This window comes from Dromaius novaehollandiae, chromosome 3 (genome assembly GCF_036370855.1).
Source record: "Dromaius novaehollandiae isolate bDroNov1 chromosome 3, bDroNov1.hap1, whole genome shotgun sequence".
Classification (NCBI taxonomy): Eukaryota; Metazoa; Chordata; class Aves; order Casuariiformes; family Dromaiidae; genus Dromaius; species Dromaius novaehollandiae.
In genome coordinates, this window is record NC_088100.1 from 68,216,723 (window position 1) to 68,243,988 (window position 27,266).

General features: G+C 36.3%; 1 protein-coding gene across 7 annotated transcripts in view; it reads right to left on the minus strand.

Moving 5' to 3' along the window:
• Positions 1–256: 256 nt before the first annotated feature.
• Positions 257–27,266, minus strand: part of ZDHHC14 (zinc finger DHHC-type palmitoyltransferase 14) — a 123,929-nt gene continuing 96,919 nt past the window's right edge. For 3 of the 7 annotated variants that reach the window (XM_064509105.1, XM_026122173.2, XM_026122174.2), the window contains 5 exons: positions 26,302–26,350; positions 21,257–21,359; positions 19,388–19,497; positions 15,004–15,106; positions 3,985–5,227 (listed from right to left, as the gene is read on the minus strand). In XM_064509105.1, the coding sequence (XP_064365175.1) occupies positions 4,826–5,227; positions 15,004–15,106; positions 19,388–19,497; positions 21,257–21,359; positions 26,302–26,350 (767 nt within the window). In that variant the 3' untranslated portion in view covers positions 3,985–4,825. Of the gene's footprint in view, positions 1,426–3,984; positions 5,228–15,003; positions 15,107–19,387; positions 19,498–21,256; positions 21,360–26,301; positions 26,351–27,266 lie in introns of those variants that run through there. The other 4 variants (XM_026122176.2, XM_026122177.2, XR_010388398.1 and 1 more) reach the window with 3 other exon arrangements.

Here is a 27,266-nt window from a genome sequence, read left to right on the forward strand (position 1 = left end):
ACTTACTGTAAACCATTATACTCATTGCATAGACTGTAAAAGATACAAAATCTCTCCACTACTATCACAAGCTGGTCATCTCCCTTGTAACACATGCTGCATGTAGGTCTTTGGATTTATGAAATCAGTTTGCTTCTTCTATTCATCCATGTCGCGGCCCGAAAGGAGTCGTTCAGGACGACCTCCCTCCCCTTGGGACCAACGACCAAGTTCGTGATGCCCTTGGACTGAATTAAGGTGAAACGACACCAGCCAACCAGTTTTAAGATTTATTAACACAAAGATAAGGCATGTGGTCAAATAGGATAATTCAATGGCGAATACTACAACTAGCTAGACAAGTCCCGTGCCACACGTTTCAAACAGATCTTACCAACATTCAACAAAAGAGAGGGAAAAAGGGAGGGAGGGAGGGAGGGAGGGAGGGAGAGAGAGAGAGAGAGAGAGAGAGAGAGAGAAAGATATCACCACCCGTGGATCCAGCGGCGTCCCGTTGGTCCTCTTCTTTTGGGAGTCTCGGCGGTGGGGGGGGCTCCTGTCTGGTGGTAGGTGGGTCCTCTTCACCCTGGGTGTAAGTTTTGGCGATGCGCGTGCAGTAATTACAACTCGAGCAGGGTCTGACCCTAGGTTCCCGCTGAAAAGCTCGGAGCCAAAATCAAGGCAAATTAAATAAATAAATTGCAATGGCACGCACGCAGTGGTTACAGCTCGAGTTGGGTGCCTCCGAAGAGGGACCCTGAACAAAGAGATCCCTGGGCAATTACAGCTTTTTCAAATTAAGTTCCCCCCCCTCCACGTGGTAGTTCAGACCAATAGTAATTTTTGAGTCTGGGGTCTCCTGCTCCTTATTGGGTCTCATTGTTGTTCCTAGGCAGGCTGTTTCTTTTCTCCCTTATCTTTACTGTTGCAGTTTCTGCCAACAGGTGTGTCTTCATTCCTCGGGTCCCGCCATCATCTCTCAAGGTCCTGACAAAGAGGTGGTAACTCCAGCAATTAGCACTGTTTCAGTGGTGCACAGGAATGCAAACTGCTGGTAACTCCCTTATCATTCCCGCCTGCACCAGCTCTGGGGCCCTTTCTCACTGAACTAGGGAGTGTGGCCTAAGGCTTCAACAAATTTAGCCACTCATGCCAAGCAAGTTTTATGGAAGTTGTGCTAAAAACGGACAATAATTTACAGTCCAGGTCCCAAAGTCTCTGCTGATCGTGGTCTGGTTCAGTGCAGGCTCGGTGTGTCCCGGGTGGTCGCAGGGAGACCATCTCGGGGGTCGCAGCAGCCCAGTCCTGTTTCCGCCAGGGACAGATGGCTTGTTCGGGGTTGTGGCCTGCCTGCACCCCATGCACCAAGAAATGTTTAAGGCAAAAAATTCATTCATCTGTCCGCCACAATCCACTAGGATCAACTCCAAAACAGCTTATCTTCACCTGTAAAATTAATTTTAATGAATATATTAAGCAATTTATGGACAAATATATCTACCTGTATCATCAATTAATATGAACAGATGAGAAATTGATAAAGGATGCACTGATATAAAAAATACAATAATATTCTGACATTTATTACAACACATTACTGTTTAACTGGTATGAATATAAAATTCCCTTTTAAAATAAAGATGTCTTTGAGAAAGCCTTTAAGAACATTTTATGAAGCACTGAATTTCATTCTACATAGAATATTCTACTGTATAGATATCCAGAAAGGAAAAAAAAATCATTATTAAAAAAACCCAAAGCAGAACAGTTTTTATCAGATAAACCAACCAGCTTCTACACAAAGATTTTAGACTTTTAAGCAGAAATAAATATTCACTTCTGTGTAAATATCAACTTTCACTTAGATTCCACATTTAGAAATTAGATGAACATAAAAAGAACAATTTAATACCAGTATACTAATTGTCAGAGAAAAGAAACATAGCAAAAAAACACCTCTGCAGTATTGCCTCGGATTATGGTTTTGAATGCCTAGTGTGCACGCTCTGTAATCACAGTCAAAAATAAAGCAAGCTGGAGAGCAGGAGATGAACAGTGACTTTGCTGACTCATTCCAGATGTAGGTACGATTTCCAGCTAAGCAAGCTCCCATGACAGAAGACAGTTGTGATGGAGGTGGAGGGGAACAGACTGAAAATCCTTTTAGAGGCACCTCTTCAATCAACCTGCTGCTAAATCCCCATCTCCTGTTAATCAAAGACTGCAACTATGCAACCACAGGCATTAATGGACTTAGTTCCAAAATTTTCCAGCAGATGTCCTCGCAAGGCAGTTGTGTCAGGGAGGTTAGAGACGTCACCATTTAAAAAAAAGACTGGGATGGGTAGGAAAATAGATTTAAAATAAGGGCGATATAAATATCTATATAGAGAAACTTGAAATATAGACAAACTTTATTTGCCAATGTCAACCTTAAAAATATAGACAACACTTAAAAAAAGACCGCCACCTTAATGACTGAAGAAAAGACACCTGATCAAATACATAACTCTAGCACATCTGTTTAAAGTAGCACATCTATTTTAATTTTATTAGATACTTCCTATTTTTCAGTTACAAACAAAACAGAAGGTTCAAAAAGTGATGGTGAAAAGCCCACACTGAAAACAGCATAAAGCCCTCTCTGCAATCCTCTCTTCCTCCCTTCTGTTCTATTTAGAACTGTCACTAATGTGACATACACATGTGCATACAGCTAATGTGCAGTTTTCTGCACTACTTGCTAGTGGTACGGATACACAAATGCTGGTATTTGTGGAAGCATGAGGTCCCTCAGGTATTGCAGGGAGACTTTAAAACAATAATTTGCTTAAAATAATGATCTTTATCATTATCAGGTAAAAGACAAAATCAAGATGATGAGCATGACCAACTCTTAGAGAGCAGACTCAGAAATAAGCACTGATTTAATGGCAGACCAGCCAACTGGGAAAATGTCAGTCACCCGGGTTTGGCTGGTGGAAAGAACTTGGGACCACCCCAGCATTAAAAAAGAGCTGACAGGGGGATTCAACAGCTGGGACAGACCTATCTGTCCACAGGTTCTTCTATGGACCATTACTGCAGTTGTGGCAAGAAAGTGTTGCTATTTTCTACACACTGAATTAGATCAAAGCTGGCATCATCAATTATAGACACAAGTTCCTAATGAAATCTTAGAATAGGACAGTCTTTGCCAGTATCTTGTCTGATATTTCAATAGCATGGGTGGCTGAATTTCTGCAGGCTGACTGTCCTCAATATCAACAACAAAAATAGAAATAAAAAGATTTTTAGCTTGATGTCAGTGAATGACGATGCATGAACAATACAGAAATGTCGTATTTCTTAATTGCTAAACACTTTCACACAATAGAAACATCAGATAAAGCACATACTGAACTTGGTCTGTCCTGAGAAAAGAAGAATCCAGGTTCCACATCCTGAAAAGCAAGGCAAATACAGTATCACAGCTACTAAGCTTTCTCAGTTTAACTAAGGTCCTCTTCAGCTATCACTGAAAAAAAAAATCTCCTTATCCTGTTCATTGTGTCTTACTCGATCACAAATAAAAGCACAGAAGAAATCTCTGAAATCAACATTTACATTTAAAATAATAGAGGAAAATACAAATGAAGCGCGATGGCCAGTGTGCAGCTACAGTGTATCATTTACCATTCAACTTTACTCCATTAACCTGTCTCTCTCTGTCTTGAGCCTTAAGTCCCTCACTCTTTAGCCACATTACAAGAAGCATAGGAGTAAGGTGCAAGCAGATGCTAAGTCCACTGTCCCCAAATACAGACTTCTTGTGGGAACAAATATACATCTCAAACAAAACCATAAAAGATGCTGAAGTGACACTAATCATAATAATTTTTTCCTCCCTAGCTCTGGTTTCATTCTGTAAATATATTCAAATTAAAGCCTTTACAAACTGTGTCATCAAATCATAATTTTCCCCTCTTTCCCCAGGAAAACTGTGCAAGGATAACTGTACACATGTCCAAGAAATAGAGGATGTCATTTTATTGGAGGTCCACAGGCAATTGTATCACATCAGGGAGTGGAAGAATCTGTGGTATGGCACAACACAATACCTCACTGTAAACACTTAAACAGAAGGTTAAATGATATGTAACATGATCAAATCAGTAATTCTCCATCTTCTAGGCACCACTGATTAATTTAAAATAAACTTTAATAAATTGAAAAAATAATATAGTCCATTAGTTTGTTTGTTGCACTGTCTTTAAATGAAACAGCACTTGGAAAGTCACAAATAAAAAAGCAGCACTTTCTCTTAATACCAACACCACTGTAACACATACTGTAGCGTGGCATGCAACCCATATCTGTAGTCTTTTTTTTTTTTTGTATTAACAAATGGAATGGTAATTTTCTATCTCAAATATTAGTAGCATAACATGTAAGTGCATATCATTCTGGCCACAAGTGTGGTAAGCCTTTACAAGTGTGTAATACAACAGCATAGAACACAGAGCATGACACTTACATCCAAGAGTCTCTCTCTTTTGTACTGTACAAAGGTCTTTCCTACAGGCTGAATTCCAACTTACTTTACCCAAACTTCAAAAAACAAGATTATTGACTGCTTCTGGTTTTACTTAAAAATAAAATGTAGTCACCATCAAAGCACAACCGTTAACAACCTGGTCAAAAAATGCCATAGCTCCTTTGAAAAAATAATGTCTTTTTAATAGACTCCATTATGCGGTAAAGTTTCCGTTATATAGGCATGTTACAAAGTCTTACAGTGTCATTCCTGTTGAGTAAAGATTTGTATAGACACCATGAAATGGTGCAATGTCATCAAAAAAGCTGTTCAAACTGAGCTAAGCTTCACAAGACCACGTACTGAGTCTTCATGCAATGAATCTTGACTGGCTAGACTCAGGACGTGCATTGTATGGCTGTGTGTAATAGGACTTCCACTTGGCAGCATCCCAGGGGGTGATGGAGCTTCTTCAGGAGTAAGAAACTGATGACCTTCGTGTTCCTCTTTTAATGGTATCATGTCTGTCAAACCTGAATCTGATGTGAGATTTGGCATGGAAGATGGTGGTGTTGGTTGCCCTAAAGTTAGGGTTGCACAAGGCCCACTGATAGTAGTCTTTCCTGGTAAAGGTAGTTCTTCACTAGTTATGCTGGGCTCACTCTGTAGTAGTGGGGTGGCAGCAGCCTGCAAAACGAATTTAGTGCTCTGAATGCACTGATCTTGGTCACACTGTAGAATGGAAGGGTGTCAAAATCATATAAGGCAAACAAAACAGAGGAAAAAAAGGGAGGATATGGACAAAAGGTATGGAAAAGAATGGGATGTGAAGAGAAAAAAGAAAGCCATTAGTATCATTCCATGGTTAGCCACCCAAAAATCCCATTCCATGCTGCCCAGGAGGAAAGAAAAAAAAAAAAGGCATGCATAACCAAGCCAGTGTTTTGGGTTGCTGTCAAAGTAGATTAAGATAAACATTCATAGTATTCACTTAATGGTATTTGGTTACCTTCAAAATAGTACTTTGTAAGAATTGTAATTCATATGCTTTGCTTATTCTTATTTGAAGCCATTTAGAAAGCCTCGCTAAACAAGTCCTTGTGCAGCTAACTGCATGGGCCACCTCAAAGCCTCCCTGATTCCGGAGGAAGTAAGCAGGCAGGTGAAATCGCTTCTCGCTATTCATTTTACCCTACAGTATGCTAGCAATTCAGAGAGAGGCCCAAGGGCATAATTCAAGTATCCTCCAAGTTTAAAAACACTAGGCAAATCTCTTATTTTGTTGGTCTTCACAAGATCTAGGAATTAATGTGCTACAGAAGTCTTCCAGAACAAAAATTACTTTAGATGCAGGTGGTTTTATAAAGATACAGCTAGCAATACAGTCTCCATGATCAAAATTTTTATTTTCCAGTCTAACACATAATATTCTTCCTCTAAAGGATGTCTACATTAGGCTCATTCTTGTCTTGATGTATTTAATCTGGATAATGTGAAGGTTCAAGCTACAAAATGCAAGTTTTCTGGCAAGCACTTTTATAATAACAAACCAAATCCAGCATTACATAAAACTGTTTAAGCTCAGTGAGTATTACCAGGAACGCTTTTGGCGTGCCACTTAGGTACGCAAAATTATCATTCATTCCTTGAGATGACAAGACAGGTGGGTGTTTCAATAACATCCGACTAGCTAAGTGGGTGTTGCATGACACAGACTTTTGGTGTAGCAAGTAAAGATAGCTCCTTTGAAAGAATATCTCCAGTTAATCTTTTCTGGTGACTTTTAATACTTGTTGCTTATTAAGTACTTCCCTTGTAGAGCTACTGCCAAATTAAGTTTCTCTAACACTAACCAGCATGATTTTTGAGAGCTTCCAATTACAATGCATGTTTAATTCATGGCCTGACCAGTTATAACATCTGCAGATTTTCAAAATCCTGTTTGATTCATTTGCCATACTACTGTTCTGTTGTGCAAGAGAAACATTATGCACTTAGTGAACACAACAATAAATCCAACACAACAAGCATAAAACTCGGAAGCAAGCAAGCAGAATAAAAAATATATCCGGGGTAAAATATGCCTATTTATTGTTGTTATTTCAAGGATTCTGGGCAGTATGTTCTGCTTTTTGTCACTGACTTCTTCAATCTATATCAAATTACTGACAGACATCACAAATCCAGCTTCAGTTCAAAATATACCCAAGTATAACGATTGTTACTGGCATTACAGCAATTCCTTACAATGCCCATTCAAGTTTAATAATCCACTGTGACATGTTCTATGAATGCTTCCTCTTATATTTTCAGGTCTTTAAATTCTAACACAGAATACCTGAATGGTGGATGAACACACATTACATACAAAAATGTGCATGCCAACTACCCTGTCAGAATAGATAAGTAATAATTTAAATGTGTCTAAGTGGTTTAGGACCACCATGCCAATTACTTTTTGACCAGCAAAAGTCTGATCCTTACTTGGTTATACATTATTCAACACTTATGCTTTCAGGCAGGCAACTCTTTAGGCAACTTTTTGTTCCGCAAAATGATGAATGGCCCCAGCCAAACAAGTAGTCTCATATCATTTCAGAGGGATTACTCACAGGCTTAAGACCAAAACCCTGCATAAATACCTTACTAAGGAGAAAATTCTCAGCATGTTATGAAGTCAAGCTCTCAATTTGTAATTCACTGCAAATAATTAATTCTTGATTAATATACTGTTATTCACCCCTGCTGGTTTAAATTAAACAATAGCTCCCAAACCAACCTTACTATGCAGACCTTACAAATCTATTAACTGAATTTTACAACTTCAAGACAGCCAACAAAATTCATTTTCTCTGACAAGCGGTAGTCAAAGAGCATGTTAAATAACAAAGTAATGCCTATAACCACTGGGGTACCCAAAAATAAGTAATTCTAGCAGCTGATTTATTGCCTTAGTGAAGCTTCAGCACTTCAAAAGCAAATCATTACTTAACGCGTTCCAGGCAACACAAGTACACAGTTTTAAAATAACTGAAGGTAATTTACTTGAGCTCATTGTATAGCCTGAATTAATTTTCTTAACAAATTCTACTGCATTTCAACTGAATCAACATCTAAAAGATAAAGCAGCCTCATAAAGCTTCATTAAACAGAATGTTATAAAACACTTAAGTGTTGTAGATCTCTTCTTAGTTTTCTTTTCCATGCACTTCTCACTTCCCTAAAGCTCTGTTCCTAATCTGGTTCATAGTGCATTACTCCCTGCCACTTCCCTCCACTTTTTTGCATTTTGCTTTTAAAGAAGCACTTTCTAACATGCCTGCACATTGTAACTCTGCCCTCAGGAAAGTGTCTTCAACAATTGCTGCTGTGGGGGAGGACGGACACAATGACTAACTCCTGAAATGTGGTGTATTTCATTACTTTTCCGTGCACTTTTTGTTGCCTTGAGTTTACACAGCTAGGCTGCAAGATTTTTGGAGATTGCACTAGTTCTTACACCATGTCACAATGTGGATAAGGACATAAGTAATGTCTAGTCATGTGCTAAGTTTAGTGATCATATATAGAGATTTACGTATTTTCAACTGGAACAGAAAGCTGGTTTTATGGATCAATGGGAAAGAAGAGCTGAAGCAAATCAGCTAATAACCTCTACAGCATTCTCTCATTCAGATGCATAACTTCAGCTTTTCAATTTTTATACATTCAATGAACAGTGATCAACATGAAATACTTCATGTAAAATACAGGGAGTAATCAGCTTTCAAAAGTCACTAGAGTAGGGTTTATACTAGAAAGGTTAGATGGGTTAAGTGAAGCTCTCAAAAGTACACGGCAAATACAATGCCGGTAGAATATTCTTCAGTTTAAGCAGCCTACACAAAACTAACAAAAATACATATATTTGTTTATAGAGCTGGCATGATGGCTTTCCTTGGTTACGTATTTTGCTCTTAACTAAATAAACTATATGGACAAAAATCTTAACACCTACAAGTCGCATGAATTATTCAATGCTAGCATTAAAAAAAAAAAAACCCTACGAATGTACGAAAAAAGTCAAGCGCTGAAATCTAAATAGTTAAAAATCTACTAATAGAAATTATTCCACTAGTATCTTTTTATTTCAGACCTACTGATTTTATTTTTCATTTACAATTTCTACTGTTGCAGAAGAACAGCAGAATCTGAAGGTATGAGAAGTTTAATAAGTTCTGTAAGTAAATAAGTTCAGTTATATATGTACATAGAAATATTTAGCCATCTTGGTATTTATTTTTACATCAAAAAGGCACAAACCAAAGCAAATTAGACAAAAACTAAAATTTTGTATTTATTTCACAAATAACAAATACAAATAACTAAGGAAACAGTGTCTTTAATTTTTTATGAAGAAAATCTGATTTTTTCTAGGCTACACAAAACATACATGTTAACAAGCTCTTGTACATGGCAATATAGTTTTCACATTTGTAATGCCAAGACCAGAGATTATTTGTTTCAAATTTAAAATTGGCTTTGTTAAAAATTTTCTAACACTGGTGACATTAAAGAAATGTTACAGTTTTTGGAAGATGTGAAAAAGGTTGAATTATCTCAGCATCTCTGAATAAAGTACAAACAATATCAAAATGAGTTCAGAGGAGATTTGGCTGCACTGAATGACAGTACTATGAATAATGGAAAGGATGCTGAAATATCATAATAGATGGATACAGCAGATGGGTAAAGAGTGGAGGGATGGAGCTGCATAACTGTTCACAATGTCTGTAGGACTTCAGATTCAATACCATGGTACTGCAGATATCTTGCAATGACTGAGCCACAAAACTGACCAAGTAAGACAGTGGTTACATTAGCACATTGTGCTGTGCAACAGGAGTGGATGCGTGCAGAAAAACAGTTCTGAGAGCCAAAGGTCAAAATAAGCATGTTCCAGGGATTTTATTTCAGACTAGCTGTAGTTTGTTCTTGTGGATTGAATGTCCATGTATGTTACAGCATATTAGGTATACTCCAGGGGCATATCTTCCCAAAGAAATGTAGTTCATGTGCTCTGACATCGGTCTGGGATGTGAACAAAAAGGTAGCAAATGGGGATGATCGAGAGAGTGGCTTCTACAGCATACCCTGACCCAAAGCAAAGTAATGCAGATTCACTGTATTTGCCCTTAGCCTGTTGTACCTGTGAAATAAAACGCTTTAATGAAAAACCTCTTTCAGCCTTAACTTGACTGTGGTAACACTGACTTGATGAGATCCTTAAGTTCTGTTCTGGGCAAAGAAAAACCATATTAGTGAAGTATGAGAGTAAATATACAAGGAACCATGTTTGTAAAGCTCTCAAAGCGCAGCTCTGATCCTTGTGGAGCTCTGTATTGTCATGGTAGAAATATTTACTACTAATGATCAGAATATGAAAGCCAAAGGATGCTAAAATAGTCAGAGGTAATGTCTTCTGGGTCAGCTGGATTCCTGTTTCCTGATCAGTGCTAGAAATCCTGATGTGAATATTTGAGAGAGGACTTTACTGCAAATGGTTGCACATGCATTAGAAGTTTTCCTTCATTTTGGGGTGGTAAGTATGAGCAAGAAAACAAGCACTCTAACCAAAGAACCAGCATCCAAGAAAGGAAAGGGAAAACTGGAAATAAGGGAACTTGGCAAGGGAACTAAGCACTGAGGAAGAGATGCTTAGAATGCAAGGGTATGAGCTAATTCCTTTAAAACAAAGAAATGAACCAGTCCTGATGCAAAGGCTAACAGAAGACACTTGATAAGGCAACAGAGAATTCTTGGAGACATCACAGTGAAAATAAACCAAACTAATAACTCTAAAAAAAGTGCATGGAGTGTTTTTTGTTTTTTTTATAATGGACTTCTAAAGAAGAAAATATCCTGCATGAAAACCCAAGAATCAAGTCAGGCTTTTAAGATAAAGGTAAGTACTACAGAACTGCAGATTCAATTAATGGTAGCTGATGGGTTTATGGTGAAATAAAAACTTTATCATAATACAAAGAAAATAAACCATAAAATGAAAGAGACAGAAAGAATAAAATAAGCAGAGAGTATCGAGATTTCATAATGGATGAGGTGCTGTGCTTCTTGCAAAAAAAAAAAACCAAACAAACTCTCTTTAGAACAAGAAGAGAGATACTTGGGCAATCAAACTAATAAAAAGCTTATAAAAATAATTAGCAATAAAAGGCAATAGGGAAATACTTTGGAAATATGAATGTCTACAGATCATTAACTCCAAGTAGCATGCTTCTAAAGACAACAAGAAGCCGGGTAATGAATTTATCAGATTAATTTAAATTTATTTTGAAAAAGAGATAAAAAATACTGGGAATGTACCAAGAAAAAAAAATGTAGTACCAACCTTCAAAAAAAGTTAACGCCTGGTAAATCTAACTTCAGTCCTTAGTAAAATAAAGGAGGTACTAAGGAGAAAAGGAGGAAAACAGCTCTGTTTTTAAAAGATCTAGAAAAAAGTGACACTGAGGGTCTATGAAGCACTGATTATACCAACAACCCTGACTTGCTGAGATTGTGGCAAACGTAGCCAATACCAAAAGCAGGGTAGATCCTCTATGAAATACTCTAAGTCCAAAAGGCAAAATTACCGTAAAAGCTCTTAAATATAAAAATGGTGCCCCACAGATGGTGTCCTGAATAAGAGATAACATATTGCACTGAAAACAGGTGTCTAAACTTAAACGGATGGTCATTTAAGCTTAAATGTAAAAATGATTCTTTCCCGGAAGATGTTATTGAAAAAAAAAAAAAGAAAAGAAAAGGCGGCAAAGTATAAGACTAAGCAACCTAGAGAGATGAAAGAATGACCAGAAATGAGATGGCTGGGGCATAAGAAAGATGTAAGTCAATGGGGAAAAGAGAGTCAGCCAAGAGGGAAAGCAAGCTGAGAAAGATCATAAGAATGGGGAGAAAAAAATTGTTATCAATGCACTGTGGCAGAAAAGAAGGTCAAAGATTGTCCTTCATATATTACAATACAATACAATCAAAGCAGTTCTTTGTGCCCACTTAGGTAAGATCTGGAATTCTATATCCAACTGTAAGATGTTCAAACAGAAAGATAAGAGAGTTTACAGAACAAAATAACTGGGATAAGAGACTCGCATAATATATTTACCCTTCCCTTGAAAGAGAGTTACATGCTTATCTTTATGCACCCTCATTAGTCCTATTGATTTCTGTGGACTACTCAGAAAGCATAAAACTAATCAGTATTGCAGCACTGGGGAAAAAGAGAAAGCAAGTGTGAGAGAAGATGCTCATAAAAATCTTCCTTTAATATCAATGGGCAGGAGACACATTTTAGGACACTATACAGATTAAATAGCATAACACCTAGAAATTAATATTGACTATAGAGACAATAACATGTAACACATTCTAGAATAAAATCTAAGGAGCCATGCCATAAAGATGTACTGGAACACACTTCAGATTTCTAATAAATGATTTGCTATACTTCACAGAGGTAAATTTGCTAAAAAAGTGTAATTATCTATGGCGATGTATAAGTGGCTAAACTTCTGCCTATTTAAACAGTATTTATAGGTTAAAACTACTGTCTAAATATGCTCTTAAATTAGGGAATTTCACTTCATTTGTCCTTTTCTGAAACCATATAACACAAGCTCCAATTTCAGATACATCCCTTCAGAGTAGCTAGCCCTTTGGGGCCTATCTGCCTCAGCTCTAAGAACGCATTATTCATTTTATGCCTCTGGTTTTATTTCCAAGGGGTATGCAACCTTCCACAAGGGAAGATGAAACCATCTCCCATCTGTTGCCTAACCTTCATCAATGAGGATGGCTGGTAAAAAGAAATCCTATAGTCTTCCACAAAGACTCTCCCTCTACTCATTTGCTTTGACTGAAGTCTTGGGTTTGAGCTAGTCAGTCATCTAAACCATCAAGCAACTAAGGAAGTTTTCATGTTCACATCTAAGCTCCTAGTAAAAGGATTCCCACAGAATCTTACAGAGATTTTTCCTCTCAAATCAATGGGACACCATGTGCCTTATTTTACTTCTGTCATAAAGTATACTTTACTCCCTTTCATTCAAGAAGCTTCAGCACTCCTTTCACAGGAGAGAACAAGTGAATGGCTGGTGTTCCCAGAACTGCTGTTCCCAAACTGTTTCAGAAGAACCTAGGATTGTGTACTGGGGAGAAAGATGAGAAAAATGGATACCGCAAAGCCTGGAAAAGAACTACAGGTCACTTAATGGGAAAAAAGTTTTAAATAGAATCATGAAGTTTTATTTCATTAATTCTGTCTATATGTGAAATGGAACAGAAAATTTAGTAACTGAACAGAATGGCTGAGAAAAACTCAGCTAGCAGTAAGGTGACTTAATTGCAGTAGAAAAAAAAAGTCTGTTATGTGGATGAGATTGAGGTTGTAGATGCAAATTAGGAAAATCAGGTTTGTAGTCTGCTGCTTTTTAAGATAGGGGAGATGGGAGCCCTAAAACAGGGTCTCTTCAGAAGGGGAAAAACATCCACTTAACAGCACAGAGAGAGATTTGAAGCAAGAACAATCACAAGTGAAGTTATGCCCTGCTGTATTGTTGCCAATAGGAAATTAATCTATTATTTCTTATGCTCCAAAAAACTCAGAAAAGAATGCACTACTTTAAATAGGGAAGAAAAGTTAGTGTTAGAGAGACTGGGAAACTAAACAGGTCTTTACAGTTTGTAACAAAACTCAAGGGAGACATTTTAGAAGTTTGAAAGATCATACAGATAGCAGCTGCCATTAGAAGCCAAACGGTCTTAGATATAGACCAGGAATAATGCCCTGAGAAAAATGGCATCACAGTCTTAAAGACACTCCTGTATACAAAATATGACCTATTAAAACTTTCAAGTTTTTTCTGGGAGAGCATTTGCAGGAACAAAAGCTGAAGATTTCAACAGCTTCAAAGTGACTCTGATAACTGTTGTATCACCTAAGCCTTTCCCAGCTCGAGTCCTGTGATGTTCTGCCAGGATATAAGCAGCTCTAATCCTTGAAGATTTGTGTTTGTGTATTTACAGGTAGTACACTCTTAAGTCATAAGAGCTACTTGTTTGACTTAAAGTCATCCTATAACAGATTTTTGCATTTCTAGAGAAAAATGTAGTCAATCTACTATCAAATCGACAACAAATTTGCTCATTAATACCTAGTAACAATGAGCTAGTGCTTTCTTACAATGCCAAAAAATTCTTAAAATGCCAGTGTAATATAATGCCAAGGACTTACTGTGGGCTAACAACCTTCATAAAAAAGACACCTTGACAGAGTCAAGAAATTTGGTCAAACCTTTAAAGACCTCAGGATATTTCTAAGTTTTGCTTTCTTCTTTTTTCTTTTCAAGGTTACATTTCTTGACTAAAATTTGCATAGGGCACTACTCTGTTCTGCTCAACTGCACCTCAGTAAAAGAGTCAAAGTGAGTATTGTGTTTCTAATCAAGTTTCTCATTAAGGAGACTGACAAATCTTCCCTTTAATTCTAGAAATAATAAGTAGAAACAGCTTAGGAACTACAACATGATGTGTATACCAGTTTGTAAGTGACACTAAAACTAATTTGTCTGGGAGGAGTGAGCCATTTCTTCTTTGTTGAAAAGAAAGGCTGAATCACGTTAGGAGGCCTTGCGGCCTCCTCTCTTTTGGCAGAAAGAGGAGTCCATAACTCATAGCTTCTTTGATAAAGTCTTAGAACCCACATACTGTAAAGATATGTGGATAACAATTCAGAAACAGGCGCATGAGATGCTTGCCTTTGGAAAAACATCTCTTTCCAGTTATTGTTGTCTTCTTGGCACTGGAAATCCTATCTTCTTAAATCTTCTTAAAGAGAAAATCCTATCTATTATGATAGCCAATGCTATCAGCAAAAAACATAGTAAGAACTATTGGCACAGTTTCAACAGACGTTTAAAAGCTTTTGTTGTATCTCTCCAGTTGCCATTTTTTGTTCTTTGGAAGTTCAGTGTCCTCCTGCTCTTTCTTCAACACACTTCTCCCCTATAAACTCCTTTTTGTTAATCTTTGCTTTTTTTAGTCTATGCAAAACTGCAGTGTGCAAGCAAAGGAGGAAACAGTGAATGAAGAAGGTGCTATACCAAATGACATTTAGCTGGAAACCGATGAACCAGAGCAAGTCCGTAATACTTGAATATTCCAGTTCAAAACACGGCAGGTGTCAATAGTACAAATCAAAATGCCAATATATTCAACAAATCAACAGTGTAGAAAAGCCTTGCTTTTTTAGAATCCATGAGCAATAACTATTACACTGTGTGAAACATACATTAAAAAAGGCCTTGATTTTTTTTCTTTACTGTTAACAAACAAGTCATTCCACCCAGTGTCAGCTGTATCCAGTTAGTTATTACTTGATTAGTTCACATGAAAGTGGAGAAGAAAAACATTCACAGGGATCCTGATGAACAACATTATGGGATGATTCCTACCATGTTGCTCTGAGACTGTGTGGCCCCATACATAGTAATGCCATTTGATGGTCCTGCTAATTGTGGTGTATCTGGCTGTATAAATCCTCTTCTGTCAATTAAACTATGGAATAATCAAAATGAAGAAAAAGAGAATTAGAAATATTTCTGATCAATAACTACCTCCTCTTAATAGAGGGAAAATAATTATAATATGCAACAGACCTTAGTGCATCAATACAACTTCAAACACCCTCTTTTATTCAACCGAAGTAGTATGACATTTTGTGTCCATTCATTAGCAAGATAACTGATAATTACTATCCCTCCATATCATTATGTGTATTGCAACTTTTCTGAATTTTTATCATAGACAAAAGATTTAGAAGCTGAGTAGCAGATACCATGAAAAGAAGAATTTAAAATCCACAGGTACGAGAACAAATTACAAAACTCACTAGTGCACTTTGAATCAGTATCTATTTTAAAGGTTCTTTTATTATTCAGTTTCTACATCTCTACCTTAAAGCTCAAGATCAAAAAAGAAAAAAGAATTCTTACAAGCTACTTAACAAGGAAATTTAGAAAGAAAGAGAAATGCTGATTTAGACAACTTACCTACTGGGGTGTTTCATTATAGCTATCTAAGACTGCTCATATTGTTCCACTGTTCTTACCAAAGTGATGCGCTCATAAGATGGAAGTAAGAAATTTTTAAGAAAATGAAATGGATTTGTGGACAAATTCATAAAAAAGGTAAAAACTAACGTAAGAACATGTAATAAACAATGAATGGAACCATTTGACATAGCTAAAGATTTTGCTAAAATTCTGTATAAAATTTTACTCTCAATTTGAGAATCAAAAAACCTCACTTTGGTTCTACCAGTTAGTAATCATATGCAAAACTGAATATGCAGACTGAAGTACAGTATTCTACATGTGTATTAGCACTTCTCACCTCTATACAAGACAAAAATTTCTCGATTGTTTGTGCTTCAAATGCATTCAAAATCTTAGGTGGAGTTCTCACTTATACTTTCTATATGTTTTTAATCTTGGGCCAAAAAGCTATTTACCTGTGACGTGAACAATGTTGCTTCACATCTAAAAACTTTACAAACTTCACAAGACAAGAATGCTACAAAATTTTAGTCCCAAAATAAAATCTTTTACCACAGTGTGTCAAATTTTCCCAGAGCTTTTATAGTACCTGTTACTAAGAGATAATGACAGGAATGCCATAAAGTACCTGAGAGCTAGAGTTAGCATAGGAATGGTTTTATTTGTTGATTTATAGGACCTCTAAATTCCCTCTGGGTCAAGATAGCCTCTATTTTAGAAGATAAGAACAGGATACATAGAAAACACAGCATTTTCTCTCTCAAAAGAAAATGAGATTTCCACCACTCAGAGACCAATCTAAACTCTCATTACAAAAGTCTGCAGAACAGGTTTTTATGTACATTCAAAACACTTAAAAAAAAATTGAGATTACAATTTTTTGTGGAAAGCACTCCTTCAAAAGTCACATCCTTATAAAAAAGGTTTATGATTTATTATGTCAAAATACTACTGTGGAACCAAATAAAGATTTGAAAGTTACTGTTGAAGACATGTAAAATGCATTCTGAATTCACTGGCAGCCGTTTGAAAAATTGAGAAACATTATCTTTCAGAGAACTGAGAAAAATTTAGATTATTTAGAGAGATTCTCTCTGAATCGGCATTCCATCCTTAGAGGGACATGAACATTCGGAATTTTAAGCTCTAATTGATATTAGTCCATTTCATCAGGATTTAAGGAAAAAAAGGAACCTCAATATCTAGTGGCATAGGATGCAGCTGGGATTAAATATTTCAAAGTGATCTTATTCACAAGCAGAAGTTTAGATTCGTTAGATTTCAGACTAGGAAAGAGAGCATAATTTACAATTACAGGGTTATAGTTTACTGTCTGTCACAAAGTATCTCCCTGCGGAAACTGTAAATACTTTGGCATCTAAAGAAATTGTGATGGTAGATGGGATTCAGAAAAATAACATATGAACTCAGTCAAAACACAGGGACAATGCCAGTCTGCATGAATACTTGTCTGGTGTGCTGCTACTTGTATCAGTCTAAGTTTCTATTTCAAATACTGTGAAACCTTATATATTTTTGATAAAAAATTTCATCTGGAGTCAACCAAAAGAATTTGATTCAAAACAAGGCATGGAGTTTTTATGTCACATACTTCTATCAGAAGCAAAACAATGGAATTAAAGGGCTGGGTTTGAATTCACCATCCTTAAAGGCACCATCCATAAAGGCAGGAAGCAGTGGCACTGTTACCCTTTCCCACTACAGTGATTACTGTGTTGACCTAGCACATGGAAAACATAACTTAGTTATCTCCTTCTTAGGAAACGATGTTATCAGTCTCTCCTGCTGACCTTCTACGACACTGTATAAGAATTTCAAATATTCACAGTAGCAAAGGCAGAAATCCCACTTCTAATGCAGCACATTAGCTACGTTACGTCGGTATGAAGTCATTTACTTTTTCTTTCTCAACAGTTCGGATTCATACCAACATAATTCCAGACAAAACCAAACAGCTTCAACAGATGAGTAGTGCCACGACAACAATTTACAAGATGGCAGTCACTCTCTACAGAGGAACTGGGCCTCTATCACACAGGTATCAGAGAAATCTAAGCACGGAACTTTGAAATAAGAACAGAATTGTGTCCTCTCTGCTGCTAGTTTTATTTGTCTAGTCTAGGTTGTCTTGTATTTTTGTTCAAGCTGAAAATCATCTGCAATCTTGAACATCCAAATGTATTCAGGAAGCAACATTTTGGATTTGAAAAGCACATACATATTCACCAAAAACTGAATCCATTAAGACTTCTCTGCAATTACTTTGGTGTAAAAGCATCAAATTCAGCTTAGTGTATATATGCTAACAGTAGTATAAATAAAGAAAAATTATTGTCCATTTAAATAAAAAAGTTCAGAGTGAAAAGACAAACTCAAACTAGTTGTAGAATTAAAGTTCCAAACACACACCTCTCCTAAACTCCTAAGTCACGCTTGTTAGATATGTAAGAGCTCAATTAGCTTTCAAGATATGATGTGGGTTCTTGGACTAATTTCTGCTGGCACTAGGAGCAACAGCGTATACTCTTCTTTTGTATTTTGCCACCAAATATTATTATTTTGCCTCAATATGGCTATTGGGGCAGATGAAAAATTATGGATTTATATTTTACAGCAAGGTAAAATGAGGACCAGAAGCATACATTGCACAGTGGTTTTATGGCACTATTATACAAGACAGGCTTCCTGTCCTGAAGAGGTTAGGCATTACTCAAAGTCCACATAAGACCAATGGATGGCAATAAATACCCAAGAGATGTCAAGTGACTTTTTTTTTTTTTTTAAACTACTGGATGATCTTTCTTTTGAAACACAGGCTATGTTAGCTATTTGGCACTTTTGATTACATCATTCAAGCAATCATAGAGATAGATAAATTATATTAAAAAAAAAATCTGAGATTTTGATGCATCTAGTTCCACTTTTGATTGATTTTTCTAATTAGGCTATTTTGAAGCTTGCTCACCAATACCAAATCCAACTCTGTTACTCTAACAGCCACAGTGAAAATGTCCAATGGTGCTTGATCTAGACTAAACAAAAATTGTGTCCTAGTTCAGCTACTTTTACTATTTGGAAGCTCTATTATATCCAAAGCCTTCTAAGACTAGGTATTCTAAAATATTTTTTAGAGATAACTTTTGATCAAATATTGCGCATTTTGAAAGTCTGCAATACATCCTCCTGATTCCTAATCACAGGACATCCAGAACATCCTTTGTTTACATAAAGGAGTACTACTCAGGAGGTATATCAGCTGCTCTTTAAGCTGATTTACCATATAGAAATGAGCCAAAAATTTCATCAGCGGGAAAGCCTACTGGAGATTTGAGCTATCTGTGGATTAAAGTAAGAGAAAATTTGAGCTAAATGCTTTTAATTCTATGGAAATCTTTCTTATCCTAGTAAGTAAAGAATGAAGATGAATGGTGAGAAAGTTATAAAATGAAAGAGTGCCCCCACTCATCCTGCAACACCTAACTACTAAGAATTTTTTACTGCCAGCAGTCATTAGCTGCTGTGATAAAGGTTCAAAGAACAAAAGAAACAAGTTTATTTTAATTTCAGATGTGTCAACTTTCGGTTCATCTTTTTTATGGGATCTGACCATTAACTTAGTTTAACATTATTTACCAAGTTGTCTGTTTAATACAGACAGTAAAACAAAACTTTTCATTAAGTTGAAGAAATCAGAAAGAATATTTTTTCATTAATAATCATTTGGTTTAATTTTTGCTAACAATACTTTTGATACTCTTACCTTGGAGAGAGAGGCCCACAGAGTGCAGCACAGCAATTAGTAAAGATGTTGCCGTAACTGTATGGATTATAGTTTTCTTTACCTCTTTTATTTGACCATGATCCTTTAATCTGAAGAGAGATGAACAAAATACACCTCATATAATACAATACAGAGAAACGTTGAGACAAATTAAGGGTTATCAAAGCTGCAACAGGCTACTAATGTCTGCGATACACCAGAGAAAACTAATGACTACCCTCTCCTAACAGCTTAGAGCTGTGGGCTGTTATGAATGGCTGTAAACTAAAACCTTTACCTCCACAGACTCAGAGAGCTCCAAATCTCAAAGGGTCAACACATTAACAGCAGGAATTTCAGCATCTACGCATGTTTTGCATAATAGGTCTGGATTTAATTGTACAAAGATTATAGCATGTTCTACAGAAGAGGTTCAATTGCAACATACCACTAAAGCAAGCAGTAGAGCACTCGAGCTGTACAATGCCACAAAACCTTCCCTCCCCCCAAAGCCCAAAAAGGGCTCTAGCATCTCATGAAGCAATTGCAGTCATTACCACCTTTCAACCCAGATTATGTTTTCTTTTAGCCACTCATACACTTCTTCTCGTGGGATACCTGATAGCCTGAGTAAAACGTCTTGCTGTATTCAACTGAAAATGTGTGCTTTTAAATGAAGTTATTAAGCAGTTTACTCGAAATTCACACACGTTATGGTGCTGTAGTTCCCCACTATCTGACAGCTTTTCAACACTCCAAGAGAGAGATTTATTTGGGGCGAAAAAAATGGAAGCATGCACGGTCCATTTAGAGACAATGTTGGCCTGAACCTAATCACTGAGGAACACTACCGTATCTCATCTGTCTTATCAGAGGTGATCTTCTTCAAAGTCAGGCTCCTTGCCTGGATACCTGGTCCTGAAGTACAATCCATTCTGAGTCTGCTTTGGTAAGTTTTGGGTTTTCTTCTCCCTCAAGTTTAACTATGATCTTAACCAATATCAAACATGTATGTGGCAGTGCGAAAGATACTACTTTTACTTTCACCAGCTATCAACAAAAAAGGTACAACAAAAAGTTCCAAAAAGTAATTTTAAACTTGCAGTAATTTGTTCAAAAGTGTTAGGATCACTGTATTTGGGTTACTTGCCAAATTCCAACATGCATTCTATACCACTAGCTAATCAGCTATTTTTATTTTCTCCTTTTAGTTAGGAGACGACACATTAAGCCTCCACACAGTCATATTTAATTTCACACCAAAATCAATGAAAACTTATGTGCTAAATAGGACAACTGTAGAAATCGGTAAAGTTGACCTTTGAATTAATGATATATTTCTTACTAGAGATATCACCCCTCACACTGGCAAAGAAATTTCAAAGGAAAGGTGAGATAAAACATGAAATTTTTGTTTTGAGAAGTCAACATACTTTGAAATTTTTAGACTAAGCAATTTTTGAGTCAAAGAATATTTAGGACTCCAAACGAAAAAGAGATACTGAAAATTATTCAGTGTTTTTCTACTGAACTGAAATGTATAAAATATACTTTTGACTCGTTCTTCTTTGTCTACTCTCTATATATTCTTGTTTCAAGATATAGGTCTTGTGGGTACAAATCACAATGGACACACTAGGTAACCAGCAGATCTTCAAGCCACAACAACCATGGTCCAAGAGATCGCCTCTGATATTCTGAATCAAGTTTGGCCAGGTTACTTCCTTTTTTCTTATTGAGGCAATCACAACTTTTGCAGTAATAACTTCTGTAAGAATTACAGAGAAAAAACTGTATGCAATTAAAATTAATCATCTACTCATCACTACTATTTGGAAACATGTAGGCAGAAATATATCATGAACTTACATCTTCATTGGTTGTTTGATTGGAGCTGATCAAATATGTGTGAAAACCTGAGAGACCAACAATGGACCATACGGAGAAAAAACACACCACAGCTTCCAGCACAGTAATTGAAAGTCAAGGAAATAGAAAAGATATTATATCTAAAAACAAGTAGTTACAATCACAAAATTCAGGGTTGTCAACCTGTAGTTCCACAATTCCCCAGAAGTCCTGAGAGTACTGCAAAAGGGTCAGCAAATACTAACTCAGAAAAGCATGCCTATCATCAGTTGGCTTTAGCGTATAGATCACTGGATAACATCTACACCAGAAACTATTTAAGGGTCTGCAGATTGAGAAAGGCTAGAAACTACCGATGAGTGGTTCAGATCTTTTTAATTGCTGAACTTTAAATTTTACATGTTCACTCAATAAGCTTTTTCACATTTTTATTAAGACAGGTACATTAATAAATAGCAGTAAATAATAATTCTAATAGTGTGAAGGGAAGATTAAACACAAGATAGGTGACCCATGGCTAGTTGACTAGAAAAAATAGAACAGAAATGTTTGTATAAAGACTTAGTGCACAAAAGGAAGGACCACAGTTTCTAGATCTGTGCTCATACAGTAATAACAAGTGAGTAAACTTGTATCTCCCAGCCATATGTATTAACTGTTAAGACTCTTCTTTCTTCCGTTACTGAAGTTAAGATGCTGATAAGGACCCTAACATTAGCATCATAGAAGTGTGTTAGTCCAAGTAAAATACAAAATCCACTTGCTTTCTCAAATCCCTTTGATAACTGGACATATTCTGCATTGCAACTGTGCGGGCACCTGCATGGGCCACTGTTGGCAAATGGCCTGGATAACAACTCCGGTTAAGAATGTGAATATAAATAGCTGGGAGGAGAGGGGAGGTTGTGGGTTGAATCACTAGAACTTTGGGGAGTTTAGTTATAGAAGGGTGCTTGGACATTCGTAGGTGTTTATTAACATTTCCTAAGTGTCTAGTATAGTGGTTTAATCTGTTCTGTTACTGATATTGATTCTGAATGTATAATTCACTGATTGTGGGTTAATTATATGTCATTAATAAATCAACTAACTGCTTCAATACTGATTTGGTTTAAACTACATGTAAAAAAACTAACAGTTTTTCATTGCAAGAGCAACCTTTCCCTTTTTTAATTTCCATAACTGGAATAACGCAGATGACAAGGATGAATTAAGTTCCTTAGTTTTATAGAAAAATTAAAAAAAGAGATTGAACTATTAGGTTGTCTAATTATGTTTAAGTGTGTGTCTTTCACTCATTTGTCTAATTATGTTTAAGTGTGTGTCTTTCACTCATTTTCTTTCTCTCTCTCTCTTTTTTTTTTTTTTTTTCTTTCTTTCAAACTACCTTTGTTTTCATTCTTTAGAAGAATACCATAAAAAACTAACTAGGCTTTCAAAGTGAGGTCAGTATACTAAGTGGAAATTCAGTCAACATTCATTGTTGCATATTTACTAAGTTTATATCACTCCTTTAACTCTAAAAATTCATTATCTTAATGATAAGACAGTGAAGGTACTTCTAAACTTCATACACTCCAGCACAAACAGCAACTTCCTATAGCAGGCTTCCTGCCCATAGTTCTATTTTTTATCAATATTTATTTTCATTTACATACGATAGCCAGGAACTCAGAATACATCTGCTTCTAATGTTATTTTCTGCATTCCTTCAGTAGTAATATTTTTTCAGGGAACATGAATCAAGAGCAGAAAAGGCCTTGGTTCCTAGAAAAATTATATAATAAATCAGTAAGAACAAGACAACAGGAAAAGAATAGGATAAAAACAATCTGTACGCCAACCATACGCTAAACTTTAATGAATTCAGTTTCCAAGACAACAGCACCTCAAAATATTCCATAACAGGGACATTCTCAGGCTTAAAACATACAAATAATACACTTATCACTGAACCTATCAACAAAAAAGAAGTATGACAGCTCTGCACCAATATATAGAGACATAGTCTGGAAAAAGCATGGATGAACGAACCTAAGCGTCCTAAAATATCCTAATATAAATTAACAGTCAAGAGTTTTATTTTGCAATCTGTTGTGATCTAAAGAATTGGGAAATGAATAAATCATCTCTGTAATTCCCATTAACATCTACTTCACTCAAATTCAGAGCAGTTTAGAAAACAGAAGAGAGCTGTCTACATTCTAACCAAATCTGCTCCTAGGGCAGCAGAACGACCTAAGAGCATTTCTCAGCAAGATGGTCCCTGCTCTCTCTCATCTCCTCCACCAGTCACAAGGAGAGTCAAACCAGCACGAGATAGGAGCTTAGTCTCAGTTGGCCATGCAATAGCTGTAGCTAAAGCAAAGAGAAAGAGGGAGAATGGATACGGAAGTAGATTGCTGTTAGCAGGGGTTCAGAAGGTGTAAGACAGAGGGAAACAGCCTGAAAACATTAGGCACAACCCAAGCTAATCCACCTAACTGGATTTTGAAAAGGCAGAAGCCCTAAGCAAGACTACAGAAGAGCACTGTTTTGTGGAATCTACATACCAAGATGAAGAGGAAGAACCACTAGACCCAAAAAGGGGAAGCCATGGGGGAGAGGAGCTTCCTGGAGCCTCACTGTGTGACCGAGCACACCAGTAATAGGCTGTTCCTCATCACCATTACACTCAAGAAGGTTCTGAAAAGTGAGTTTCTCCCTCCACACAGTGATGCTTACTGACAATGAAAGGGAATTCCTCAGACTTATTTCAGTTCCCCATGCCAAGATCCTAAAAGATCTTTAGAACAGCAGAAGATGTATGTTAGATTAGGCTGAGTCCATTAATAACAAAGAAATACAGAAAAAGCAATATATTCTCAATATAAAGTATAACTTCTTAGCATAACATAGCATAATATTGATATTTCTTACAGGGTTGTTAGCAAGATACAAACGGCAATATTCTCTCTGTGCCCAAATAGACTGGCTTGCCCCAAAGGAAAATTCCCAATAGTATTTGGACAATTTAATTTTTTACTGTTAGGAAATGTAGCCAAGCTGTTAAATTGTCCAATATGTCACTATCAAACCAGGCTGCTTCTGTAAGATGTGCTATTCAGCCTTTCAGATTTGCATGTCTCTGAATATAAATTAGGAATAAGCAGCCTACTGTTCCTGTACAAGGGACCCTGAAATGTGTAATCAATTATCTTTTGATTTAAGCATAATTGAAAGCTATTCTCATGTTGAAAAAACTGAAAGACTAATCTTTGGTAAGAAGTGATTGCTATTGTTTTCATTGGAAGCTATTGTTGTGCTATGTAGAATAGTTTGTTTGTGCTTTGCAAAATTATTTCTACCAAAAAACAACCCCTCAACAAGTGGCTTTGCTTAAAAAGGGTGTTTGCTTTACAACTCAGTGACTCCACCTGATGAACATACATGAAAAAGTATCTGCAGAATTGGACATTTAGAAAGACAACCTAGAAAGAGAGGTGTGTCTTCATGCACAATACATATTTAATTGTTTTAACAGGTTATTTATCATTAAAATGAAAAGATATTTTAGAGAATGGAACTTGCCCCTTCAAGATTGATTGTGGCATACCTTCACAAACATTTTATCCTCCTTCCCCTCTTTTTGTCAAAGTTGTTCAACCATTCTTTCCACTTATCTTCACTAGACAAGAAAGGGTTTTTACAAGGCATTAGGCTTCACAGACAATTGAGAGTATAAGCATGATAACCATTCACCACATCCAGTTATAAAACTAGCTACTGCCTTTTGATACATGAAGTACTGCTACTGAGCAACTTTGAAAGTGCACTGTACCAAGTAAGCAGATGTATCAACCTTTGTATTTGGGAAATGAGGAAAAAAACCAAACGGTATCTTCTCAGAGAACGCAGAATCAGTGTATATTAAAAGAGCAAGGAAATAAGTCTTAAACACACACTAACATTTCATTTTGAGATTTTTATCAGGCAGTAACACTTAGAATGAAATTTGCTGCTTCTTCCCACAGGAAGTAATTTCGTAAGAGAAAGTTCTCTCAAGTATATAAAATTTTCTAAGGTTCATACAGAAGCTTTCTCATGATTCCATTCCAAGTAATAATGAAGAATGACTGGGAATAGAGGAAAGGAAAGTTTCCTCTTTTTAATCTTTTGTGGAAAAGAGCAAATTGTATGAGGTACAACAGCCAGAAGAAGTTGCTTTAGCACATGTATAGGAAAGAATTATTTTTACAGTAGCTTTGTGAGAGGTGCAAACTGCTTATACAGATATGCCATTCAAAAGATGTATGTAAGGAGTGGGAAGCTTAGTCTGTACAGTAATGTAAGCAGGAAATTAAATAGAAGTTATGTCAGCTTCCCATTTTTCCTTTATGCTAGCTGCTTTCAGATAGGACCAGGAATCCTGTTCCATTCTCACTGAGCAGAGAAATCTACAGAAAGCTGGTGTCAACTAATAAAAAGAACACTAATTATCTACAGAATAGTAGTCCCTGTGTATGCATATGTATACTTTTATGCAATCTAACAGAAGTAGATACTTGAAAATATGACTTCTCTAAAACCAGTAAATCAATTAAATCAACATTAAGAATACTTTCAAGTATTCAACTCTTCAGAGGCAGCTTAAGGTTTCAGTTGTTTCACAGTTCACTTTTTGTATTCTGACAAGATCCAGCCAGTTCAGATAGTTTCTACAGTAAGAGCAGAATAAATATTTAATACATTAAATGAAACCATGGCATGAGTATAATGTGAGATATATTTATGAATTCCATCACAAATATATGGAGCATATTTCCATCGCACATGGAAAGTATAGACCTTTGTCAAGAATACTATGCTGCAAAAGAAAAATGCAGGCTAATGTGTTTCCTACCTCCAACATTGGGTGAGAAATCCTGTTGTGCAGGAAGTGATGAAGTCATTAATTGATAAAAGTCCCAAATGCACATATCCAACAACAGCAAGCAACCAAAGAAAAATACATCTCAGATGTTATTATGCAACAAAAGCTACAATTTGTTTCAGTGAAAGGATATCTTGCAGGACTGTCCTTCAGGGCATTGAGGAACCCTGTTTGTTGTGAACCTGCAGAAATAAAACCCAAATTACCAACTGCATATGATATTGAACTCTAGGCTGTTTTCACCATAGTTCATACACAATTAATATTTGAAGATCTACTGAATAATTGCAGAATACATTTTACTAATGGGAGTCTGAGATTATGATATTCAGCAGCAACAACAAAAAAACCTGGGTATGTTATCAGGTCTAACATCTGCAGTATATTTTCTCAGTAATACCAGATTGATGCCTGCATACTTTCCCATGAACGAGATCTCTCATTATTCCTGTTCTTTTTAGACCTAATATGGAAACAAAAAAAAATTATAAGCTATTTTTTCCTGTTAAATATTATTTTTCAAAAGCCACTTTTGACTTGGAAAGTTTATGAAATTTATACTATGAATGCAGATTCTCAGCTTTCCCTCCCCTATTCTGGAAGCAGCCAGAAGTTCTCAAGACTATAATCATCGTTCTACTGCACCTGCACAGGGTTTTTTGCATAGGTGCTTGTTGCCTCTGGGTGAGCTGAGAACACCTGCTAGCTGAAACCAGCCCAAGAACAGCATGCTCCAATGAACCAGAGATGGAGAAGCATCTCCTTGAGTTCCACAACCATGAGATATCAATCAAAAAGGTCAATTTGACAATTTGCAACAGATGAATTAGTCTGTAGAAACTGACTCTTAATGTTACATGAGGATAAGGCATACACAGCTCATATTTTGTTGTATAATTTAAATGATTTAAATGAATCAAGTTGAAAGTAATTCTCACAGCAAAATTTCCCCCCTTCTTAGCTGAATTCATCTGAACATTTTTAGGAAGAGAGAAGAATCCTGATAAACCAAGATACCTTTAAAAGGAAAAAAAAAAGAAAAAAGAAAAAAAAGAGATGTATATATACTGTTTCTCTAGACTTGCCTGCTCAATTTTA